This window comes from Perna viridis, chromosome 1 (assembly GCF_037379345.1).
Source record: "Perna viridis isolate PV_CMFRI_1.1 ecotype Kerala chromosome 1, ASM3737934v1, whole genome shotgun sequence".
In the NCBI taxonomy this organism is placed as follows: domain Eukaryota; kingdom Metazoa; phylum Mollusca; class Bivalvia; order Mytilida; family Mytilidae; genus Perna; species Perna viridis.
Window position 1 is genome coordinate 3,758,317 of NC_142445.1, and position 11,879 is coordinate 3,770,195.

The window sequence follows — 11,879 nt, forward strand, 5'->3', positions numbered from 1 at the left end:
AAATTTCATAGTTATTAGTTCACTCAAAGCTAACGAAAAAAGCTTTTGATAAAGACTGGGTAGCACGCAATGTGTAGAAAACGTCGGGAAAAAGACAACGTGACATCACAACATACGTGCGTATTTTTCTACTATTAGACAATAAAACTCATTATTTTTTTTAGAATAAACATGATATTCTGAATATTTGTACAGTCCGTTAAGCATGAATATACTTTGGTAAAAATACTATTCGTTGTTATATTTTACAAACGTAAGCAAGAAAGTAGCCAATGGCCAACGTCGAAAACATTAAGATTTGGGACATAATTGAAATACGGACAAAAAGGCTTTTAACAAAAAGACTGATTGAACATTTTATATATATTTTCATTGGGGTTATGTAATAAATTGTCAATATAGTCAATAAAAGTCACGATTAAAAAAAGCTGTTCGCATAACTTAAAAAAAATTCTTACATTTTGTCTTCAAATCGGTTTCTTTCCATTTTAACAATGTCCAAATCAAAGGGGAGATATTTGTGATATTGTAATACGCTTTAATCTTATCATTATGTCATGAAAAATATGGCATCGTCTGCAACACAAACTGCTCTTTAACAAAAGGTTTGTTTTGTCAAAATACGGAAAGAAACAACTTAGATATATTGGTGAAATGGAAAGCAAGCATTTCTTAATGTTACCCGTCCACACATGAAAATGAACGTTCTTGTGATCGAATTATGCTTTCCCTCCACAATTAACGGCATCTTTTACTGATTTATTATTGTAATCCTAAAACAACAACCATTTTCGATCATTTTAATATCTATATTGCCTTTGATAACTCCACATTCTAGTAACAATATTTCGATTTTCGTAACCAGCCTCGGTTCAATCGAATGTGACACCAACAACGTACGCAACGTCAAAATATATAATAAAGGAAAGTAAATAAATAATTAAAAAAACAGTGTGTTTATTATATATATATATATATATATATATATATATATATTTCAATATGGGCAATTCATACTGTTTATATTTATTAATAATAATTTATTATATTTATTGCACATCGTTTATTATAAAATGATAAAAAAATATTTCAATATTGAATATTCCTATGTTTGTTTTGTATAGGAGCCTGGCTTTCGATGAGACAACAGTTTCCTGGTGTTCCAATTAAAGGGTGTGTGTTCCATTGGAATCGAGCTGTTTGGCGTCATGTTCAACAATGTGGTCTTGTAGCAACTTACCGTAGGCATCAGACATTGATATTAAGGCTAAAAACCACTAATTCCACTTCCCATAGGCTTGCATGCTATTTTCACAATATTCAATGTATATCTATTAACTAAAACGTAAATGACGAGTTGCAAATGACAAAATGACAACGAAAACGTAGGGGAAACGACCCGAGGCGAACAGGAAAATAGGCGAAAGGACCCCGATTCGATTAATCCACACGCAAGTCTGCATTGGACCTCACTTGCTCATTCGTTTCCGATTCGTTTATCGTGTGAACGCATACGAAAATATGACAATGAACACTTCATTCCAGGAAATTTAAAAACAGGAAGTATCGTTCAAATCTCGTTTGCGTGACGTGTCCTTTCAACCCGAGGTCTTCTACTTGCTGCCGGCTTTCAGAAACAAGAGCAACTATTGTGACAAGATAACATTATTTAAGAGTTGGAAGTCACAAAAAGAACATGGGAAGTAAGTATTGATGTATTTTTAATAGACACTTTGCAACAATCACAATTTATACACATGAATTCAAATATTTTCAAAGAAAAGATGCAAAGACCCCAATTACGGTGTATACGTGGCGATATTTTTTCAAATATGTGACTTACACACAATCAGACCCTTATTTGACATCAGTTATTTGTTGCGACAACTGTTTGAATTTGTGTTTAACATTTTTACTTATTTCATGTTAAGCTAAATTATATTTAAAAATAATGTAAAACTGCAGGTTGGTTGTCGAATTCTACTAGTTCTAGTTAATGGTAACTGCTTGACATATGCCCTGTTTTCATGCTGTTAATACAATAGTTTTCACTTAAAGTTTAACGGCTTTTCATGGGTAGAAATATTATTAGATTAAATTAATTATCTAAGGATTCATTGGAATTAAAATCTACACATACATAGTATATTGCATCATATCACTAGTTGTTGGTGTGGCATAGAGTTTGTTGAGATTTCAGACATTCCCTGTTCACTCAAGCTTTTAAAAAATCTTTGTAGTTACTGGGCATTAATCAGATTCTGTGTGTATCTTTTAAGTGTTGCTGTTGGTTTGTAAAGAGTGGACATAAAAACGAATGATGTGCATCCTAAATATGTGTGTGCATACATGTACATCATACTTTATTCATTGTTTTAAGCTTGTTTAAGATAATGTATTTGATCATCCATTTGTATTCTTTTTCTAGTTAAATTCCTGGAGTTTGTGAAGCCTTTTTGTGCAGTATTGCCAGAAATTGCTAAACCAGATAGGAAGGTAATGAGTTAATATATTATGAATATTCTAGGTCCACATTTTTGTAAATTTAAAATGACTGCTTTGGGTGTGAATTATGATTTATATGTTTGTTTTTTTTTTAAGAAATAAGATAATCACAATTGTGTTGTCAAATGTCAATATAAAAATATATTTACCCTTAAGTCATTCATGTTAACTTAGACGGTTGTTCCTGTATTAATTTTTTTGTAGGGTATATTTTGACAGAATCATTACAACTTAAGTATTAAATCAATGCTTGATATTATTCTGTACCAAAAATTATTCAGTAATATTATACTGTAAAATAAGAGTAAATTAAAAGTTTAATGGAATGAGCTTAACTCTGAAAAGCTTGGTGGCCAAATAACCACTTTCTTTTTACAAAATTGCTCATATGGCCAATTTTAAAAAGTAACTTTTTGCAAGTTTGGTCTCATAAGTGAAATTTGAAAACTTATTCTATTATGAGGAAGGCAATGGCATTAAGTGCCAGTGAAGTCCAAAGCAAAAGTGTCAGGTTCCCATTTCAATAAATTAGACTTCATGTTAATTATCATTTTTTCAAGTTTGTTAAGAAGTTGTCATCAGTCTGATATCAGTAATAAGTGGGAGACCGCAGAGGGCATTAAAATTTTTATAAAATTATCAGAAGAACTGTTCCTGGTTCCGCATAAATTGCAGGGTTTTATCAACATCCTTCAAACTGGAAGTAGCTTTTTGAAAAATGACATAAACATTTTGTCTAGCCTGCATTTTTACTCTTTCTAAAGCTCTAATGTATCCCTATGACTATATAGTGTTTTTCTAAACAAAAGTTTTCTCATGTGTCAGAATTAAAAAACAAATTTCTATACATTTAAGAGCAAGTTTATATTATCAATTTTAGATGTGTCATTATTGCCTTAGGAAAAAACCATTATCATGTGGTTTATACAACTTAAAATCTTCATTTATAATATTTATAGATTTGTAAACTTTGTTTTTTTTTATTTTAAATTTTAAGTACTAAGATTATGCAGTACATGTATTGATAAGTTAAAAATGACCCATTTAAAATAAAATGTAGCAAAATAGCTTGTGGTTAATCATTTACAGTGCCTTGTTTACATTGTATATTGTTGCTTTGTAAATTTCATTCCAGATCCAGTTTAGAGAAAAAGTATTATGGACAGCGATCACACTTTTCATCTTTTTAGTTTGTTGTCAGGTAAGGATAATAGAAGGTTACTGGTAGTTACACACAGTGTAATATTCAATAAAAAATCTCCATAAAACCACAACCTCAACTATGAAAATATGATCATAAAGTTCTGTAAGAGGCCATTGGTTCAACTTGGAAATTATAATTCAGTGGCACAATCTTGAAATAGAAGGCACTTAACCACACTTGGCAAAAATTAAAATGACACACGGAAATTCTGGGTAAATTTGAGATGAAATGCTAACATTATATAATATTTTTGTATAATTCTCAATTTATCTCAGCATTTCAATATAAATAAAAACAGGACTGAATTAGTTTTTGATATTCATTAAAGAGCAGAATATTGCATCAAAAGACATTTGGTTGTGTCACCTCTCTCAAGCTAGCTTGGACCCTGGGGTACCATTAAAAATTTAAGTGTCTATTGCAGTGGAAGACTTGCATGAACTATTATTTCTTTTTATATTCTGTTGAAGTGTTCAATAATGACAGATAAAACATGTAGGATAGCTTAACCAGAAACCAAAAATCTTCAAATTTTATTATGGCCTCACCAAATTTTTGTCCAGTACATTTCCATATTTGTTAGTACAATAACTAAATACCATGACAAACATGATGCTAGATATTGTAGATGATGCTTTTACATTTAAGTTTATCTATGTAGAATTAATTGCTGTGTGTGTCTCAGGTTACCAACTTACATCATTTTTAGTTAACATATTATTTCAAGGTTCAGCAGCTCATAATAAATTAATACAATTGTTCATGCAGCATTTTGTTCTTTTTTTTTTCAGATTCCTCTGTTTGGTATAATGTCCTCAGATTCAGCTGATCCTTTCTATTGGCAGAGAGTGATCTTAGCTTCAAACAGAGGTAAATTTTAAAGCTCTGTAAACCCTAACTAATCATATTTTTTTTCTTTTAAATATAATAAAAGAATTTTTTTCTGTATGACAGTTAAAGGAAAATCATAACATTGAATAATGCCTTACCTTAACAAAATTGGATTAATATTTAAGCTGAAATTTTGACTGCACTGAATCAACAAATTTGTATATCTGAGGACCTCTCATGGAACTGGGTATATAACTGCACAGAAAACAGTTTACTTTATACATTGTAGGAACTCTCATGGAACTGGGTATTTCTCCCATTGTAACATCAGGTCTTATCATGCAATTGTTAGCTGGTGCTAAAATTATTGAAGTTGGAGACACCCCAAAAGACAGAGCTCTTTTCAATGGAGCACAGAAATGTAAGTTCTTAAATAGGAGTTAGAGAATAGTTTTTTTTCTAATATCTGTCAGTCTGTGTATGACAATTTGCATTGCACTACTACCACTTTCAACATAAATCTAGGTAGCTTTCTGGGTTTTAATTTCTAGGTAGCAATCTGCTCTACATTTTACCAATATAATCTTTGTTATCACTAGTGCTCTAGAAATCTGTTTGAATGTTAAATTTCCCCAGTGGAAAACTTATAAAAGTTAGTATTTCATCCTTTCTGTAATTGTAGCAATATTAAGTAAAAGAAATGAAATATAAGAATAAAGGATAGAAATAGTTGATGTTTTGTTACAATTGTAAAGTATAGTAATAATGACTTTATTGTTTGTAGTGTTTGGTATGGTGATTACTATAGGTCAGGCTATAGTATATGTAATGACAGGAATGTATGGTGACCCATCTGACATGGGAGCTGGAGTCTGTCTTATCATCATCATTCAGGTTTGTATGTGATTGTTAAATACAAACATTGTTTTTTAATGATATGTAATTATAGAAGTCAAATTAAATTCCCGAAGTTAGATCCCTTCCCAAAGTTGCATAATCATAAAAAAATTATACCATTATATATTATCAAATTCTATTATCTTTCAGTTGTTTGTTGCTGGATTGATTGTGCTATTGTTGGACGAGTTGTTGCAGAAAGGCTATGGGTTGGGATCTGGTATCTCTCTCTTTATAGCTACCAATATTTGTGAAACTATTGTATGGAAGGCGTTTAGTCCTGCGACAGTAAATACTGGCAGAGGTAAGACCTTTCCTGTGTTATATTTAGCATGAAAGGGGAAAGAAAGAAAAAATATGTATGTAATTTAATGATGTTAATAAACATGCATTGTAAAAATATATATTGTGGAATTTTCCATCTTTGCAAGCACTTAAGTACATGTACCTGGTATTAAAGTCTTGTTTATGCTAAGCATTAAAGAAAATCAGGAAAGCCAGTTTGATTTAAAACTGATTTTGTTTATACTATATATTTACAGGCACAGAATTTGAAGGAGCTGTTATAGCCCTGTTCCATTTGCTGGCCACAAAGAACGACAAAGTACGAGCTCTACGTGAAGCTTTCTACAGACAGAACCTTCCAAACTTAATGAACTTGTTGGCAACAGTTTTGGTGTTTGCTATTGTCATATACTTCCAGGTATTTTATATTGTAGTATCATCACTTGTATTACTAAAAAAGCAATGCTTCATGTAAGTTTCAAGAGTTAGAATTCATGTAAAATCCTTATTACTTAAGTATTTAGAATTTTAATGAGCTGATATTTAAAATTATATTATTCTATCCAATTTCTCTCCATTATTGGTTAAATTGTTATTTAATACTACTGTGTATTTATGAAAAGTAAACTTTTAAATGTTTTTTCAGGGATTCCGTGTAGATTTACCAATCAAATCAGCACGTTACAGGGGACAGTACAGTTCATACCCAATCAAACTGTTCTACACATCCAACATTCCTATTATTTTACAGTCTGCTTTAGTCTCCAACCTTTACGTCATTTCGCAGGTTTGTGTCTAAATTTAGTTAGATATAGAACACCAACAAATACTACATGTATCTGTCAAATATATTTTGTCAATATAATATTATTGATTTTTTCAGTGTTTAAGTCTAGACTGAAAAAAAAAAACAATTCAATGTTATTTCTACATTATTGTCAAATTAGTTATGTCTGAAAATTAAATATGGCATTCAACCATATATATTTCTGTTTTCTAGATGTTGGCAACAAAGTTTAGTGGAAATTTCTTTATCAACTTACTTGGAGTTTGGGCTGTAAGTATGCTTTTCAATCACTTATTAACTTAGGATGTAGATGAAGGCTGTCAAATTTTTTTCTCTCATCATATTTTATTGTTTTAGATTAGCTTTAACATAAGTACTATGACTTAATCCTTTCCCAGTCAGTTAATTTGTTATTCTAAAGTATAATACATTTGTTTACCTTATATCTTCAAATACAGATGGAATATAAATGTGAAAATAGCAATAGTTTGGGGAAACTCATTTCTTTGTTATACAGGATGTTGGTGGTGGTGGACCAGCTAGATCTTATCCTATTGGAGGACTCTGTTACTATCTCTCGCCACCAGAAACATTGGCTCATGTGGCAGAAGATCCTATTCATGCTGTATTATACATTATCTTCATGCTGGGTTCATGTGCTTTCTTTTCTAAGACATGGATTGATGTATCAGGATCAAGTGCTAAAGATGTAAGTATATATTTGTAGAATGTTAAAAATAAAAATAAAAATCTTTTTTTTAAACTTAAACACTTACAAAGTTATTAAAATCCCATTACTGTTACCTTAAATAAGTGAAAATCTGACCAAGAAGGTAGAGTTTGTATAATTTACACTTTGATAGAGATTATAGAGAATTTAGAACATACATCATTCAATGGAAAACCTTAGAAGTACATGTAGTTGTCTGAAACTGAATGCTACTAACTACTTACCTATAACTAAAAGTGTTAACAGATATTTTTGTAAAAAGATGTGTTCATTTAACTGCCAAGTTATACTAAATAACATGCTCAGAGCATAATCATAGACATAGAAATACATAATTTTGAAAGTTATGATTGATGAAGATAAAAAAGAATAAAAAGCAAGATTTCTCCTTGACATAATGCTATTTAAGGTGAATGGACTTCTTATTTCATATAAATTGTACATTTATAGGTTGCTAAACAATTGAAAGAGCAACAGATGGTAATGAGAGGACACAGAGAACAATCTATGATTCATGAGTTAAACAGATATATTCCTACAGCTGCTGCCTTTGGTGGTCTGTGTATAGGTGCCTTGTCTGTTATGGCAGACTTTATGGGTAAGCAGAAGAACACTTTCTACTTTCCAAATGAGAAAATCATAGTCTTCACAAAAACAACATCCCACATTATTTTATCTGAATTTAATACTTGTAATATCACTCTGATATGTAGTTACTGACCTATAGCCTATCTAAAGTAAGTAGAGTTAAATCTCACTGTGTTCTTGGTATGAGTGGTCATATTATAGTCTGTCTAAAGTAAGTAGAGTTAAATTTTTGCTGTGTTCTTGGTATGAGTGGTCACATTATACCTAAGTAAGTAGAGTTAAACCTTATTGTATTCTTGGTATGAGTGGTCACATTATAGCCAGTCTAAAGTAAGTAGAGTTAAATCTTGCTGTGTTCTTGGTATGAGTGGTCACATTATAGCCTATCTGAAGTAAGTAGAGTTAAATCTTGCTGTGTTCTTGGTATGAGTGGTCACATTATAGCCTGTCTAAAGTAAGTAGAGTTAAATCTTAGTGTTCTTGGTATGAGTGGTCACATTATAGCCTATCTAAAGTACGTAGAGTTAAATCTTACTGTGTTCTTGGTATGAGTGGTCACATTATACCTAAGTAAGTAGAGTTAAATCTTACTGTATTCTTGGTATGAGTGGTCACATTATAGCCTGTCTAAAGTAAGCAGAGTTAAATCTTGCTGTGTTCTTGGTATGAGTGGTCACATTATAGCCTATCTAAAGTAAGTAGAGTTAAATCTTACTGTGTTCTTGGTATGAGTGGTCACATTATAGCCTGTCTAAAGTAAGTAGAGTTAAATCTTACAGTGTTCTTGGTATGAGTGGTCACATTATAGCCTATCTAAAGTAAGTAGAGTTAAATCTTACTGTGTTCTTGGTATGAGTGGTCACATTATAGTCTGTCTAAAGTAAGTAGAGTTAAATCACACTGTGTTCTTGGTATGAGTGGTCATATTATAGCCTGTCTAAGTAGAGTTAAATCTTACTGTGTTCTTGGTATGAGTGGTCACATTATAGTCGGTCTAAAGTAAGTAGAGTTAAATCACACTGTGTTCTGGTATGAGTGGTCATATTATAGCCTGTCTAAGTAGAGTTAAATCTTACTGTGTTCTTGGTATGAGTGGTCACATTATAGTCTGTCTAAAGTAAGTAGAGTTAAATCTTACTGTGTTCTTGGTATGAGTGGTCATATTATAGCCTGTCTAAAGTAAGTAGAGTTAAATCTTGCTGTGTGCTTGGTATGAGTGGTCACATTATACCTAAGTAAGTAGAGTTAAATCTTACTGTATTCTTGGTATGAGTGGTCACATTATAGCCTGTCTAAAGTAAGCAGAGTTAAATCTTGCTGTGTTCTTGGTATGAGTGGTCACATTATAGTCGGTCTAAAGTAAGTAGAGTTAAATCACACTGTGTTCTGGTATGAGTGGTCATATTATAGCCTGTCTAAGTAGAGTTAAATCTTACTGTGTTCTTGGTATGAGTGGTCACATTATAGTCTGTCTAAAGTAAGTAGAGTTAAATCTTACTGTGTTCTTGGTATGAGTGGTCACATTATAGCCTATCTAAAGTAAGTAGAGTTAAATCTTACTGTGTTCTTGGTATGAGTGGTCACATTATACCTAAGTAAGTAGAGTTAAATCTTACTGTATTCTTGGTATGAGTGGTCACATTATAGCCTGTCTAAAGTAAGCAGAGTTAAATCTTGCTGTGTTCTTGGTATGAGTGGTCACATTATAGCCTATCTAAAGTAAGTAGAGTTAAATCTTACTGTGTTCTTGGTATGAGTGGTCACATTATAGCCTGTCTAAAGTAAGTAGAGTTAAATCTTACAGTGTTCTTGGTATGAGTGGTCACATTATAGCCTATCTAAAGTAAGTAGAGTTAAATCTTACTGTGTTCTTGGTATGAGTGGTCACATTATAGTCTGTCTAAAGTAAGTAGAGTTAAATCACACTGTGTTCTTGGTATGAGTGGTCATATTATAGCCTGTCTAAGTAGAGTTAAATCTTACTGTGTTCTTGGTATGAGTGGTCACATTATAGTCGGTCTAAAGTAAGTAGAGTTAAATCACACTGTGTTCTGGTATGAGTGGTCATATTATAGCCTGTCTAAGTAGAGTTAAATCTTACTGTGTTCTTGGTATGAGTGGTCACATTATAGTCTGTCTAAAGTAAGTAGAGTTAAATCTTACTGTGTTCTTGGTATGAGTGGTCATATTATAGCCTGTCTAAAGTAAGTAGAGTTAAATCTTGCTGTGTGCTTGGTATGAGTGGTCACATTATAGCCTGTCTAAGTAGAGTTAAATCTTACTGTGTTCTTGGTATGAGTGGTCATATTATAGTCTGTCTAAAGTAAGTAGAGTTAAATCTTGCTGTGTTCTTGGTATGAGTGGTCATATTATAGTCTGTCTAAAGTAAGTAGAGTTAAATCTTGCTGTGTTCTTGGTATGAGTGGTCATATTATAGTCTGTCTAAAGTGAGTAGAGTTAAATCTTACAGTGATCTTGGTATGAGTGGTCATATTATAGTCTGTCTCAAATCAAGTAGAATTAAATCTTACTGCATTCTTGGTATGAGTGGATTGCTTTCAAAGTTGAGACGTCTTGACGGGAGAAAGTCGGAGAATGAAATTACCAGATTCATTTTTCAGTGTTAATTACCTAAATTTATTTCACTGGGAACATTCAATAAAACACTGGTATCTATATAATGATTTAATTGCTTTTGTATCTGCATATTAATTTAATAATTAAAAAATGGCATCCTCACATATTGTTTATATGTCAGTGTTAGACTTGTGTCTTAATGGGAAAATTCTAGCAATTGTTTTCTTAAATTTTCAGGTGCTGTCGGAAGTGGAACTGGAATTTTATTAGCTGTAACAATTATTTACCAATATTTTGAAATATTTGTTAAAGAACAGAGTGAAATGGGAGGAATGAGCACATTATTATTTTAAAAACAATTTAAGAAACAATTTCATCTGTCATGTACATAGTTTTATACATGTTGTCATTAGTTATGTCCACCAAGCTAGTCTTTTGATCTGATGATATTGTTGAGCTAATGTAGAGAATGAAAATCATGTCTTCTTAAATTGTCAGTATTGCTGAGATTCCCACCAGTGTTTAGCCAGTACTGAGTCCAAAATGTTCAACAATTGTCTGTTGATTTACTTATTTCAAAGTTTGGATATGAATTTGTTTTTATTTATTCATTGTTATTGAGAGATTACTAATGTGGTCATAATTGTAAAGAAGAGAAACTGTGTAAAAGTCAGCTTTAATGTCACAAGTGTTCACAGATATTAGTGATAACATGCTGGTATGAGAGAGGTTGTGGTACATATCTGTTTAAGTACTTTGTTCTCAAACAGCTAAAATAAAATTTCTTTAATAATAAACATGTCTTGTTACATTATTATTGAGTTTTTTATCCCTCATTTCTTCATGTGTACCATCCTTAAAATATTGCAGATTAAAGCTCATGTGATTGCAGTAATGATGTAATATTTTGTATTGTATTGAAAGTCCTATTTAAAGAAAAATGTACATGAAATTGGTGCATGGTTTTACATAGACACTTAATAATGTGTTCAATAAATACTGTTGGTTAACATACAGACAACGGTATGACTAATTGAATTAAGAAGTTCTGTACTAAAGTACTCTATTCTATGTTTTCTGGTATGGATTTTGAACTAGCTTACAGAAAAAGCACTTACTCTTACGAGGTAGATACAGCTTGTTGTCTTTTTTCAAGTGTTTGTATTCTGTTTAGGAGTTAAATCCAAATTTGACAGATTTTTATAGTTTTTGTATTTTAACACCACTGTCCCAGGTATGGGGAGGGTTGAGCGCTCACAAACATGTTTAACCCAGCCACATACCGGTACTTTATGTGCCTGTCCCAAGTTAGGAGCTTGTAATTCAGTGGTTGTTGTTTTTGTTTCGCCTGCGACGAAAGTTGTGGAAGGAAACACATAGATTTTTCTTTCCTGGTGGTGGCAGCGGCGCCCTCAAACATAATGTTAAGTTTTCTGATAAGTTCATTTCAACATGAACCCCTTATGTTAGGTCAA

At 31.7% G+C, this 11,879-nt stretch overlaps 1 protein-coding gene across 1 annotated transcript; it reads left to right on the top strand.

Annotated features, from left to right (window-relative positions):
- Window positions 1-1,594: 1,594 nt before the first annotated feature.
- Window positions 1,595-11,201, top strand: LOC148626889 (protein transport protein Sec61 subunit alpha). Its single transcript, XM_088556350.1, has 13 exons — window positions 1,595-1,703; window positions 2,429-2,496; window positions 3,641-3,706; window positions 4,501-4,579; window positions 4,830-4,961; window positions 5,325-5,434; window positions 5,588-5,741; window positions 5,980-6,140; window positions 6,369-6,509; window positions 6,723-6,779; window positions 7,027-7,218; window positions 7,690-7,837; window positions 10,642-11,201. Exons 1-13 carry the CDS (start codon window positions 1,697-1,699, stop codon window positions 10,755-10,757), a joined length of 1,431 nt encoding a protein of 476 aa, XP_088412476.1. The 5' UTR covers window positions 1,595-1,696; the 3' UTR covers window positions 10,758-11,201.
- The last annotated feature ends 678 nt before the right edge of the window (window positions 11,202-11,879 follow it).